The following is a 15,065-nucleotide window of genomic DNA, read 5'->3' as shown; positions in this document are numbered from 1 at the left end:
ACTTTATTATTCAATGAAAAGTTTATCTTCTGAATTAAATCACTTCAGTAACTCATTTATTGATAACCTTTGGATTGGTTCCTAAATTATTGAATAAAAAGTCACTCCAAGGTTGTCTCTCTCTATCTTTCAGAGAACCTCAGATCATCAAAATATTGCTGACAAACAAGGGTCAGACCATGAGAAACATTTTGCAGAGCCCCTTAAGAAGTCATTTTTTCAGCGTGTGGAAGATGCCACCTCCATACACGCCTCAGTATCCCCTCTTCTTCACAAACCTCTCTGCGGTTTGTGATGGCTAAATAAAGCCGCCATTTGTAGAAAAGGGAAAGCTGGATATAGAGCTTTCACTCTGTCCAGCCGTCCATTGCAGTGACATCGCTGATTTGGAAGAAATTCTGGCATGATCCAGAAATGTTCACAACATCTGCAGTTACTAAAGTGAATAAGAAGATCCTAGCTTTCCCTGCATCTGCATCTCCATTGGCTTCAACAAGATCTGCTGAAGATATGTCATTGGTTGGAAAGTCTCCTCTATGCAGGCTCTCCAAGCTATGCTCCAGACCATCCAGGAATCAATGACCAAGAATCAGGAAATGATGTTTAGGAATTTTGAAGACTTGAGAACAGATGTTAAGAGTGAAATGGGAGGAGTCAGAGAAGAGGTTAAACAAATGGGTGAGAAGCTTGGAGAACTGCAACAGGCAACAATTAAACAGGAGGAAAGGATGCAGGAGGGGGAGACAAGGACAGAAAGGTGTGAACAACAGATAGATGGATGAAAAAAAAAACCCAAGTGATGGCTGACAGGGAGCTTGAAGATGAGATCATCTTTCTCGAGATGGAAAAATCCTCCATTTTTCTTAGGCTCCAGAACGTGGCAGAAGATAAGGGAGAGAGACTGGACAAGATTGTGGGGGCGATGATAGCAGGAGCCCTGGAAGTAGACAGAGCCTCAGTACAATGTGATATCAACGGTATTCAGGGTGTTCACCAGTTACGTGAAGAGGCACAATCTCTTATGAAGTTCATGTGCGTTTTAATAAGAAGGCCCTATGCGAGGAATTTTTCCGACGCATGAGAGACAGACTATTACTTATAGGGGCCACCAAGTGATGATCCTAAAGCAAATTCTGAGACGGGTAAGAGAGCAGAGAAGGAGAAACCAATTCCTCACTTTACAATTGAGGAAGAATGCAATCCCTTACCGTTGGCTCCTACTGGAAGGATTGTTGGTGACTTGGCGAGATAGACGAATTAGAATAAGGAACTTGCAGGATGCAAAAGAGTTTTTTGAACAACAACTTAATATGGCGGATTTAGATATGGAGGAGGAAGTAGAAAGTAGAAGTTTGGAGGAGTCTCAGGAAGAGGATAATATGAGAACTGGTGAAGGTAAAAGTGACAGAAAGAATGGAAAGGAGGACCGAGGAAGAGGAGGAACAGTGACGGCACAAAGAGAGACAAGACAGACAAAAAAAGTCCAAATAGTGGGAAAGTAAGGGCTGACTAGGAGGAAAGGGATGGGAGAAAATGTATGCTTGCTATTGGTAAACATTAATGGTTTAAATGCTCCTATTAAAAGAAAAAGGATAATGAATAAATTAAGAAAATGTAAATAAGATATTATTTGTCTACAAGAGACGCATATAAAAAAGTCTCAAGATAGCTTATTAGAAAATTCTAGATTAGGTAAAAAATTTACCTCACTAGCTGATCAAAAAAAAAAAGAGGAGTGGTGATTTATGTGCAGTATCATTTGGTGGCCAAGAAAGTATTCGCAGATCAGGAAGGTAGAGTATTAATGGTGGAATTGGAGATTGGTCAGCGGAAGTGTTTATTAGTTGGTATTTATGCCCCCAATCAAAGGACCTTTTATGAAAATTTATATAACAAATTCACAGAAATGGAATATGAATATATTTGCCTGCTGGGTGATTTCAGTGCTGTTATAGATAAGGCCAAAGATTATGTCCCGGGGAAAAGGAAAGGAGGAGGGAGAGATGTGAAGAGGGTACTACCAAGGATATGTGAGAATATAAGAGAGCAATTTGGTATATATGATGTCTGGAAGTTACAGTACCCTGAAAGGAAACAATATACTTACTTCACCCCCAGGCATCATTCATGGTCACATATCGATATGATTTGGATGTCTCCTGACTCGAATGAGATAACCTCAGAGATAGAAATTGGTGCTAATGAATGGGCCAACCATAACCCTTTAATGTTGACCTGGAAAATATTGGGCCAAAGAAGGAATAGATGGAGAATGAATGTAGGGATTTTGAAAGAGGAAGAATTTATGGGACTTCCGGTGGTGACATCATCGTGAGCGGGGTGAGGAAACGGAGCTGCTGTTTCTGGAATCCAAAAACTCTCTATTAGAAGCTCTTTGTGAGCATTCCCGATCCTGTAGAGATCGGGAAATAACAGGGGAAGTCTTGAAACCCCTGGATGTGGCGCTAGTGTCGGAGGGTATACAGGATGAACGCCTTAAAACTGGTGGAGAGGAAGTCGGCCTTCAGAGCAGACAGGATCAATGGCGGCCGCTTAGAATGAAGCTAAGAGTGGATTGCAGTTTCGAGTGGTCGAGCGGAAAGTTCCCAGAATTGATGAACTGTTCAGAGGAGTGCGGACAGAGGTGGGCGCAAAACTGAGGGACTAATCAGTGGTGGCAATTTAAAACAAAAGTGCAAATAGACAGAAGGATTAATAGCGCGGGGAAGAAGAATCCCATGGAGTGACTTGGCAATATTGGAGGATTGAAACCCTTAAGATCTCGAGGCAGAGGTGGAGAAGCAGGAAGTTGGAGAAGAAAATACCTAAGGTGAAGTGGAAAAACTGTAGAACTGCCTGGAGGACTTAAATAAAAGACTGGCGATTGCAATAATTGTAGAGATAAAGACCAGGACGAGGACCGAGGGGGAGAAAGATGGACACGAACGGACAGCAGAAATAGCTACGTTTAAAATCATTTGAAGCCACTGACGAGACCAGACTGGAAACATTAAGTATTATCAAGGAAAGATTTTTTAAAAAAATCCTTTTCCTTGCCTCTATTGTTAACAGCTCTTATATACTGTATATATTATGCATAGTTATAATTTAGAATTTAGAAATATATATTGAATCCATATAAATTGAAAAAATAGGAAGGTGAAAGGTGAGTGAATTATAACAGAGACAGACTGACTGAAAACATTGTAAAGTAAGAAAGAAAATTGTTAGAATAATAAATAAGCACTGTTGAACGACCAGTAATTAATGATAGTGTGTTTAAAGTGTGGATAATTTATTGCATAGAAGTAAAAAAGGTTGAAAAACTTGAAGGAACAGGGGAAGGAAAACTAACGATTGAAAATTATATGTTAGCCTGGGAAAGCCTCTCACGAGCATTTAAAATGTCAACAACATCTACTATAACGAAAACACGTAAAAAGCCACTTGTAAATCCCACAGTAATGGTGGCATCACCACTATAACAAAAAACATTAGATAGTATGGTGGGAAAGGAAAAGGAGAAAGAAAAACCGGAATTGACTTTAAGTACCATGCAAAGTATGTTTTCAATGATTCAGGAAACATTATTAAAAACACAGGAAAAAATAGCAGAGAATCATGAAGAAATGAGAACATTCCACGCAGAGATTAAAAATGAAATTGGAGAAGTTAGGGAGGATATTAAAAATATGAATGATAAAATTGGAGACATTCAACCATCAATAACAGAAAATGAACAAAGAATTAGAAAAGCAGAAACAAAAATAGATCAAGTAGAGACAAAAGTAGAGGCAATAGAACTGAAAACTTCTCAATTAAATAAGTCTGATTCATTAACGATTCTTGAGATGGAGAAAGCTTCATACTTCCTCCGTTTTCAAAACATACCAGAAGAAAAAGATGAAGATTTGGGTGAAAAAATGGCAGAGATAATGGCGGAAATAATACAAAAAGATAAATTGGAAATAAAATGACAATTGGATGAAACTTACTGTGTACACACAAATTATATAAGAGGGCACCGATTGGCAAGAGAAGTACACGTCAGATTTTCCAAACGATCAATTAGAGATGAAGTTTATAGGAAATCTAATGAAGGGAAGTTGACATATAAAGGAAAAGAAATTATAGTGCTAAAACAAATACCCTGAAGAATCAGGAACCAGCGTCAACAATATCAGTTCCTAACAAACCAGTTGAACAAATACAAAATAACCTTTAGATGGTTAACTCCGGAAGGGATTTTGGCCACCTGGGAAAATAAAAAATATAAAATAGACATGCTAGAAAAAGCACGGGAATTCTACAATGTGCATTTTAATCAGGAAGACGAACAGGAAAGCAAAGAAGAATTGGAAAGTAGAAGTCAGGAAGAAGAGCAAACAGAAGTGGTGCAAGAAAAGGAAGTAAGGACAAGCCTTGAGAAAGAGAGGGAGGAAAGAGAGGGCACAAGATCGAAATCATGGATAGAAACAAGACATACTAAAAAACAATTACATTAGGCAATGGATGAGGCAATGAAACTTTTCTCTGTAAATATAAATGGCTTGAATGCACCAAAGAAAAGATCTCAAATTTTTACAAAATTACGAAAAATAGGAGCAGATGTGACTTGCCTTCAGGAAGTACACATTAAAAAAGAATACCAAAAAAATTTAGAAAATTCAAAACTAGGGAAATTATATGTATCCCTGATTCAAAAAAAGAAAAGAGGAATAGCGGTCTATGTTAAAGATAGGATTCAATCGAAATTAATACATGCAGATGAAGAGGGTAGAACGGTGATGGTCGAATTAGTACTGGAAAACAAGAAAATGTTATTGGTAGTAATATATGCCCCTAATCAAAACCAACAGGAATTTTTTAAGGGATTACACAATAAAATGGTAGAATTGGAGTATGAAGATATTTGTTTAATTGGAGATTACAATGCGATAGCAGATGTGAAAAAAGATTACAAAATGAGTAAAAAGAATAAGGAAAAAAAAAGAAATACTCCCAAAAGAATTTTTTGATATGGCCAAGGAAATAAATTTGAGACATGTTTGGAAGGAAACCCATGAGGATCAGAAGCAGTTTACCTTTTACCCTCATCCCCACCAATCCTGGTCCAGGATTGACATGGCATGGATGACTGCGAACATTAGAAATAGGGTTGAAAAAATAGAGATAGAAGTAAATCAATGGACAGACCATAATCCAATTCTGGTAAATTGGAAAGGAGAAAAAAGATTTAGGAGGTGGACAATGAATCAAAGAATCTATAAACAAAAAGAATTTAAACAGATGCTAGAAAAGGAACTAGAATTATTCTTCAAAATAAATAAAAAAGAGGACACTTCCTTACAGAATACTGTAAGCAAAAGCATATATAAGGGGTCTGACCATAGCATATATAGGGAAAAAGAATAAAGAAAAGAAACAACAGGTAGATAAACTGTATCAAGAATTTAAAAACATAGAACATAAACTTCAACAATATCCGCATAGTAAAAAAATAAAAGAAGAATGGAAAGCAATTAAACATAATTTAAATTTGATAAACCAAAAAGAACTAGCCCGGAAAATAAAAATGGCCAAACAGAATTACTTTGAGTTTGCAAACAAAGCTGGGAGATGGCTGGCCTACAGATTGAAAAAAGTTAAAGATAAAAGGATGATACACCGATTTAAAGATGCAAATGGAGAAATCCAATACAGCAGGAAAGTGAAAAAAGAAATTATCCAGACATTCTATGCAAACTTATATAAACAGGAAGAAGTAGAAGATGAAAAGATAAAACAATATATAAAAAGATCAGATATTCCAGTAAATACAGACGAACAGAGAGAAATGTTAAATAGGCCAATAACAAAGACAGAATTGGAAGCCACACTGAAAAAAAATAAAATAAATAAAACTCCAGGACCAGATGGCATACTGGTGGAATTATATAAAATTGCACAAGAAACATTAGGAGAGATCATGCTGGAGCTATACAATAAGATCTTAGAGAAGACAAAAATCCTGCTAACCTGGACGGAAGCTATAATTACAATCATACCTAAAGATGATACTGATCATCAATTAATTCAAAACTATAGACCAATATCTCTATTGAATACAGATTATAAAGTATTTGCAATAATTATAGCGGAAAGAATCAAAAAAATACTGAATAATTATATTCATAGGGATCAAAATGGATTTCTGCCAGGTCGTCAAATTAAGAACATGAGAGTAATAATAAATGCACTTGAATACTATGAAGCACATCCGGAAAAACAAGCTTCACTGGTTTTCCTTGATGCCCAAAAAGCATTCGACAACTTAAATTGGAAATTTTTAAAAGGGCAATTAGAGAGTATGCAATTTGGAATAAATTTTGAAAAAATTATAGGAGAAATATATACCAAACAAACAGCAAAAGTAATTTTGAATGATGACACGACCGATCAATTTGATATAACAAAAGGGGTTAGACAAGGCTGTCCACTTTCTCCGCTATTGTATATTTTAACATTGGAAATTTTGCTAAAAAAAATTAGGGAAGACCAGGAAATTAAAGGGTTAAAAATAAGATGAGAGGAGTACAAGGTTCAGGCTTTTGCTGATGACCTTGTATTTATAGCAGAAGAGCCATTAGAAGTAGTACCAAGGTTGTTAAAGAAAATAGAAGAATTTGGAGAGGTGGCTGGCCTAAAAATAAATAGGAATAAATCGAAACTAATATTAAAAAACCTTATGAAGCCTCAAGAGACAGAATTGGAGAACAAGATACAAATTCAAGCAACAAAGAAAATAAAAGACTTAGGGATCTGGCTGTCACCAAAAACTTCATCAATAAGAGAAAACAATTATGATAAATTAATGATACAGATAAAAAAAGATTTGGATAACTGGAAAAATTTACAGATCTCTTTAATGGGAAGAATCTCCACTATTAAAATGAATACTTTACCAAAGCTGCTATATTTGTTCCAGGTTGCGCCAATAAAGTTAGAGAAAAAATTCTTTGAAACTTTAAATAAGATGATTTCTAAATTTATATGGCAGGGGAAACGACTACGAATAAAATTGAAGTTACTCCAGGACACCAAGGACAGAGGGGGAACAGCACTCCCGGATTGGGAACTTTACTATCAAGCGGCAGTGTTATCATGGGTTAAAGATTGGATGGATCTGAAAAACAGCAGAATATTAACAATAGAAGGCCATGATTTACAAGTAGGCTGGCACTCCTTTTTATGGGACGAAAAATATAAAACACATACTTACTTCAAAAGACACACACTTAGGAACGCATTACTATTAATTTGGCTCAAAATCAAAAAACAACAGTATACCAAAATCCTGATTTGGCTTTCACCATCAGAAGCATTAAGGCATCCAAACTTAATAGAACCCAAAGATATAATTAGGTACAAAGACTTAACTGATTATCAAGGGAAATTGAAAACTAAACAACAATTGGAAACAGATTTAAATAGAGAAATTGATTGGTGGACCTTCTCACAGATTCAATCAAAACATAAGGAATATATAAAATCATGAAATTTACAAAGAAAAACAAGAGTTAGATAAAATCATACTAGATTCAGAAGAGAAACTAATTAGTAAAATTTACAAATTCCTGTTGCGATATAAATTGGAGGAAGAAACAGTTAATACAATGATTAAATGGATGCAAAACTTTAAATATACAATAGATCTGGAGAAATGGGAATAACTTTGGCAATTGAAAACAAAAGTAACATTAGTGGTGGCATACAAGGAAAACCAGCTGAAGATGTTTTATAGGTGGCATATGTCGCCTACAAGATTGGCTAAAATTCATCTGAAAAATAGCGCACTATGTTGGAAATGTAAAAACTCACAAGGTACCTTTTACCATCTATGGTGGACATGCCCGGTGGCAAAGAAATTTTGGTCCAATATTAAGAAATGGCTGGAACAAATCACCAAGCTACAAATAGAGAAGAAGCCAGAAACTTTCCTGTTAGGAATCTTCACTAAAACATATCCTAAAGAAATAAAATATTTGCTGATACATATTCTAATGGCAGTGCGGATAACGTATGCCACGAACTGGAAACAGGAAAAAATTCCAATGAAAGAAGACATAATGAACAAAATTACACAGTGTGCCGAAATGGATATGCTAACAAAAGAGCTAAAGGAAAAGGAAAAGACAGAGTATTACAAAATATGGAATAAGTGGTATCAATGGCATAACGCCACCACCAAAGGAATACAATTAGAAGAAGGATAGGATAAAAGTGTAAATATGTATATAAATAAATTCCTATGGGCAGATAAATCTGTAGAGGGAAATTTAAAATGAAAGGGATAAACCTAATATATAGTATATAGATTAATAAGGGGGAAGTCTTAGGGGAAGAAAAGAATGGGGAGGGGGAAATAGAAAAAAGAAACTATCAGGTTAAAACCAAGGGGAATAAGTACAACTGTATTAATTGAAGGACCAATACGAAACAAATGCTTCAAAAGATTAATGTATTTATATGTTGTTTGTTGTGTAAATGTTTTTATATGTTTTTATATGTGTTTTAATAAAGTTTACAATTTTTTATATATATAAAAAAAGAATGTATAAATATGTTCAAGAAAGAGATGTGGCTTTTGTTTAATGAAAATAAAAAGAAAGACACCTCAATATATAATACTTGGGATACAGCCAAAGCAGTGATGAGGGGACTGGCGAATAAATATTTGGTGGGGCAAATATAAGGCTCAAAGAAAGCAGAGGGAAGCCTTCCTGAACAGCTTACAAAAAGCTGAAGAGACAATGCAAAAGGGTCAGGAAACTGGAAATTGGATAGAAGAGAGGAATTTTTGGCAACATCAGATTGGACTGTTGGATCAGGAAGAGTTAGCCAATAAAATAAAATGGGCAAAGCAAGATCATTTTGAGAATGCCAATAAGCCAGGGAGGTGGTTAGCCTATCATCTAAGAAAGGAGAGAGAAAATCGAAGAATAGAGGGGTTAAAAGATAAGGGTGGAAGGTTGTATATTAACATGGAAGGTAAGAGAAGGGTGGTGCAAGAATTTTTTACTCAACTGTATAAAAGGGATGAAGAAGGGGAGCAAGATATTTGGACATATTTAGAGAGCACAGACTTGCCAAAAATTACTGGGACAATGAAACAATTGCTTAACGCAGAAATTACCGAGGGTGAGGTAGAATTGATTATGGGAAAACAAGCGAATGGGAAGACATCAGGGATGGATGGATTACCTGTAGAAATATACAAGATGGGTTTTGAGCTGCTGGGTAAGCACATGGTGGAACTATTTAACAGGGTGATGAAAGATTCCCAAATAACCGGCATCTTGGTCAGAGGCCTTCCTATTCTACCAAAGGCAGGCACTGATTTGACTCTTATTAAAAATTACAGACCAATTTCATTGCTTACTTCGGACTATAAAATGTTTACGGCACTTCTGGCCACGAGACTTGGATGTTTCTTAACCAATTTATCCACCCAGATCAGAATGGATTCCTGCCCAACTGACAGCTACGTGATAATATGAGAATGGTGATGAATATTTTACAGTATTATGAAAATTGTCCGGACAAACAGTTATCCTTGATTTTTGTTGACGCCCAAAAGGCGTTCAACAGAGTGAGCTGGGACTTTATGATTTCTCAGATGAAATACATGGATTTCAGTGAGAGGTTCATGGAAGCAGTGCAAGCAATCTACTGTGAACAGATAGCAAAAGTATTTATCAATGGGGAGGAAACAGAGAAGATTTGGATGGGTAGGGGTACACGGCAGGGTTGTCCACTCTCTCCGCTATTATTTATGCTAACACTAGAACCATTGCTTAAGGAGGTTAGGAGGAATACAGAAATAAGAGGAATGAGGATAGGCACCAGGAGATGAAAGCTCAGGCATATGTGGATGATTTCGTTTTCATACTGGAAGATCCATAGAATCAGGACTGAAGCTATTACAGGTACTTAGGGATTTTGGGAGAGTAGCAGGATTGCTAATTAACAAGGAAAAAATGAAAATATTAGTTAAAAACATGACAGGCAGAGGCAGAGATGTCAGTTGGAGGGACTCCTGGGGATGCAGATAACTAATAGAATAAAATATTTGGGAATTTGGCTGACAGCAAGGTGGTCATCGATAAAGGAGGATAATTATGTTCCCCTTTATAATCAGACAGTTAGAGATTTGGAGAGGTGGAAAAATTTACAGTTATCATTTATGGGAAGGATTGCTGCCATCAAAACGTACATCCTCCCCAAATGGTTGTTTTGGGGAAGACGTACGCCCCGGTAAGTTTGGATAGGGAATTCTTTAACACTTTGAACAGAGTTATTTCTAAATTTATTTGGCAAAGTAAAAAATCAAGGATTAAGCTCAAGATTATGCAGGAACCTAAAATTAGAGAGGGATTTGGACTCCCAAATTGGGAGCTTTACCATCAGGCAGCCATTCTGATAGGACTGGTTCACCTTGAAAAGGAGATGGCCATTGGCGGCAGAAGGTTATGGCCTTCAATATGGTTGGCATCACTTTTTATGGCCAGGACAGTCAGCCTGACCGAGGTGATTTTCGGAATCACTATTTACGTAAGATCCTAGGGGATACCTGGGAAAGACTTAGGAGAAAGTTGTATCTGAAGATACCATGTTGGATCTCGATTCAGGAGGCCCTAGTATACCCGATGTTATATAAAGGAGAGAAGGTCTTGACCTATGAAGATACTTTGGATACTCAGGGCAGACTGAAGACACGGGAACAACTGAGGTCGGAGGGATGTAACATAGACTGGTGGGCCTACATCCAAATACACTCAAGGTGGAAGGAAGATCAGGAGAGTGAAGGGATATATCATGGAAAACAAGAACTGGATAAAATCTTATTAGGTAATGACAGGAAAGTCTTATCGAAATGCTATTCTTATTTATTATTACTGAACGTGGGGGAGGAAGTCGTTAAAGACTCCATGATTGCTTGGGGGCAAAATATGGCTTATTCATTGGATCTTCAAAAATGGGAGGAGATTTGGCTTAAAAATTTAAAATTAACTATGGCATCCTCTTATAAAGAGAATATTTATAAAATGGTTTATCGATGGCACCTACCTCCAGCAAGAATAGCTAAAATGTTCCCCAGGACATCTCCACAGTGCTGGAAATGTGGGCATAGCAATGGAACCTACTTCCACCAATGGTGGACATGTCTGCTGGCAGCTAAATATTGGATAAAAATACGAAGATGGTTGCTTGAAATACACACTGTAGAGTGGAACTGAAACCGGAAACCTTTTTGTTGGGGGTTAGACCTGCAAATATTGGATTGACTAAATGGTATTTGATGCTGCACATAATTACTGCAGGGAGACTGGCATTCACACAAGAATGGAAGAATGAGGACTTATCAACGGATTCAAAAATAATTTATAAAATCATGGAATGTGCAGAGTCTGACAGACTTACAAAACTGATCAAGGGTAAAAGAGACTCAGACTTTTATGGTAGTTGGAATATATGGTATGATTGGATCCAGAAACAATGGGAGAGAGACAAAGGATAATGTTGGATTATTATTATAAATGATTGTATATTTATGGTAATCAATAAGTATTGGAAAGATAAATTTGTATACAAGAATCTGTAAATATTTTCTATTTTTACTCTCTGATTATTGGTGTATATATATATATATATATGGATATTTTGGCGATGTTACACCATGATAGAAAAATTACTATACATTTGTGGTTTTTTTTTTTTTGGTTTTTTTTTGTTTTTTTTTTTTTTGATGCTCTAATAATTTTTTTTTTTAAAAATTTAAAAAAAGAAGTCATTTTTTCCTTCCTATCAATACTATATCAACATTCATTATACTGAGCTTCACCATTTAAATAAGAGAAACTGGTTATGGTTAAGAAGTATTCACCACTACATCGGTATTGCCATATGCAAAAACCCTTGAGGAATTACACTGTTCAACATTTATTAGATTGCCCTTTAAAATGTCAACTATTATTATTGAATGAGATTTTCTGAACTGATGTTGAATTTTGCTTACGGTGATATCTATGGACAAATAAGGTGTAAAAATGTCCCTCTACCAGAAGACATTTTGTTAATAAGATTATTATTATTTATTTCAATTTCCTGCTGTTGATAGGAATCTTTATATGAGTTTTAACTTTAGGTGAAGCCTGTGATCGCTGTTCCAATCCCTTAAAACCTGTTTCAGAAGAAAAGTGATCTGTTCAGCTAACCATGCTTTATTTTCAGAGTTTGCCCTGCCATTGCTTTCTTATTTTAAGATAACAAGAAGCCTGAGGACAGGATGTTTATCTGAATTTTCTTACTGAATTCTTATAGATACGTTATTTTGTCTTTTTTTTTTTTAATTCAAAAGAAATACCATGAGAATGTGTTGGAAAACAAAAGATTGAAATAGCTCTGATTTTATTTGGCACTCTGAATGATGCATTGATCAAATTCCTTATTTCAGTGACTTTGACCACTTCCATTACAGATGCATTTTTTAATGTTATCTCTGTCAGAAGCTGGCAAAAAAGGAAGGCTTGGAGGAAAATTAGGAATTTCAAGTTCATCTCACTCCGGAATTCATCATCCATCCCAAAGGACTATATATATGTACTTATAACTTTTGTGTGTGTGTGTGTGTGTGTGTGTGTGTGTGCGCGCGCGCGCGTATACATACATACATACATGTGTGTTTATATACATACGTACATGCAATTAGAAATGGAACACAAATCTTCTAGGAGAGAGAGAGAAAACTAAAAAGAATTGCAGGTTTCCACATTTAATTTCAGATATTTTTATGGGTTTATAACCTCACAGTTTAATATACTTGATGTGAGGCTATAACTTGTAAGCATGAAATTTCTGTGCCATTTTTCTAATTTTCTGACTTCATTGTTCCAGTTTACGTGCTGAATTTGCAATCCATGATTCTCCAATCAATCAGCTGCATGGCAGCGCAAACACGAATGAAGCTACAAAGGAATTACAATTCTTCTTTCCTGTAGAAAACACTATGGCTCTCATTAAACCTTCTGCTTTTGAAGAGAAAGGTAAGATTAATATTACGAGGTGTTCATATTTTTCTCTTTGTGCACTTATATTAATTGCCTGTAAAATAAGTTATACCATTATAAAATTATTTCATCCCCATCTGCATATATCAACAAATCTCCTCACACATAAACTAATACACATAAACACATTCTTCTCCCTCCACTTAATAGCAACAGTAAGAAAATGAAGAGAACAGACAAAGTAAGGGGAAGAGGTAGCTAACCTGGGAATAGAAGGAAAAATAAAATGGGAGAAAAGTGGGTGTTTAAAAGGCAAAGGGAAGAGGCAATTGGACAGAGTAAAAAAAAAAAAAGACACTGAAGCCTTGCTTATGAATTATAGATAATTCTTCATTTATGACATGTCACTTACTGATCACTTCAAGTTGAGACCGACTCCCCCAACTTCCAATCCAGTTTGTAATTCCAGCAATTGCCCCTACCCAGGGGTGGGTTCTAAAAATTTTTACTACTGGTTCTGTGGGCGTGACTTATTTTGTGGGTGTGGCTTGGTGGGGAGATAATGTGACTGGGTGGGTGTGGCCAACTTTTTTTTTTTTTTACTTTTAAAAGCATTTTTTCTACAACCTTAAGAGGTTGCAGGAAAAATGCTTTTAAAAGCCTCTGATGATCCCAGCTAAGCCACGTGATCATCAGAGGCTTTTCTGTTTTACTTTTAAAAGCACTTTTTCAGCCGAAGAGGTTGTAGAAAAAATCTTTTAATTTTATTTTTTTTTAAAAAAGCCTCTGATGAGTAAGCGAGCGACGACCAGGCCAGCGACTGGTTGTGGGGCATGGCCAGCCAATATTATTACCAGTTCTCCAAACTACTACAAATTTTTACTACCGATTCTTGCGAACTGATGCGAACCGGGAGCAACCCATCACTGTCCCTACCCCTGTGTTCATGTGATTGCATTTTGGGCATTTGGCAACCAATCCACAATTACATCCATTTACAGTGTCCCATAGTAAAAAAAACGCCCATTGAGTAAAATGTGGTTGCTTAACAACTCCAGTTTTCATTGAACAACAGTGGCATTCACTGAGCAATCGCAGCAAAAAAATGTCATAAAATTATGTGAGGTCACATGGTAACTTTTTGACTGGGACAACTTACGGCTGTAATTTCAGGTTTACTTACAGTTGTAAGACATCAACTAATTGTACAGAATTAACCTTAATTAGGCAAGCAACCAGTCCCATGCAAAAATCTCCAAGCAGAGGCATCTGCAGGGGAGTTCTTAAAAGCTCAAGATGGTAGCTTCATATTAAAGGTTCAGGTCTTCAATTGAACCATTCTGATTGCCATCTTAAGTTTTTTTTCCTCACACAAACCCTCAAACCACATTTTCAGCAGCCCGGTTTGTAGTAATTTTCATCTTCTACAATTATTTTGTAACAGATTTGTTTTTCTTATTCATAAATATAAAAGATCTCAATTCACAGCTATCATTTGGAAATAACACTTTCAGATAAACAGAAATTCTGTAACTAGGAGGAAAATAAAGTTTCTTTTTGTCAGTTTTTATACATTTGAACATATTTCATAGTTCAATACTATATTATACAATACTATACTATACTTTTAAGATTGAAATAGTGGAATGTTGATGTCCCCCTCTTCTTCTAGATAAAATTATAAATGAAGTAAAAGATGCTGGATTTCTAATCTCAGAATTGAGAGAAGCACACATAAGTCCAGAGATAGCAGCACAATTTTATCAAGATCATGAAGATAAGCCATATTATAATCAACTAGTGGATTATATGTCAAAGTAAGTGCCTGTTTTTGTTTTTTTGTTTTTTTAAAAAAAACAAGAACAAAATTTGATCAAAGCAAAACTGACTTCGAATTTGTCAGACAAAAAAATTTGCAAGGCTCACATCAAAGAAACAGTTTATTTCTTTTGTATCATTTTAAAAGAATAACAGAGTTGGAAGGGACCTTAGAGGTCTTCTAGTCCAACCTCCCTG

General features: G+C 35.9%; 1 protein-coding gene across 8 annotated transcripts in view; it reads left to right on the top strand.

Moving 5' to 3' along the window:
• NME8 (NME/NM23 family member 8) overlaps positions 1 to 15,065 on the top strand; it is a 318,092-nt gene that overhangs the window by 279,431 nt on the left and 23,596 nt on the right. For 7 of the 8 annotated variants that reach the window (XM_087892436.1, XM_060686126.2, XM_087892434.1 and 4 more), the window contains 2 exons: positions 12,937 to 13,085; positions 14,722 to 14,866. In XM_087892436.1, the coding sequence (XP_087748562.1) occupies positions 12,937 to 13,085; positions 14,722 to 14,866 (294 nt within the window). The remainder of the gene's footprint in view (positions 1 to 12,936; positions 13,086 to 14,721; positions 14,867 to 15,065) is intronic. The other variant, XM_087892437.1, reaches the window with a different exon arrangement.

This window comes from Pantherophis guttatus, chromosome 4 (assembly GCF_059756535.1).
Source record: "Pantherophis guttatus breed Tessera chromosome 4, ASM5975653v1, whole genome shotgun sequence".
Taxonomy (NCBI): Eukaryota; Metazoa; Chordata; class Lepidosauria; order Squamata; family Colubridae; genus Pantherophis; species Pantherophis guttatus.
This window is presented reverse-complemented; position numbering and strand designations above follow the sequence as displayed.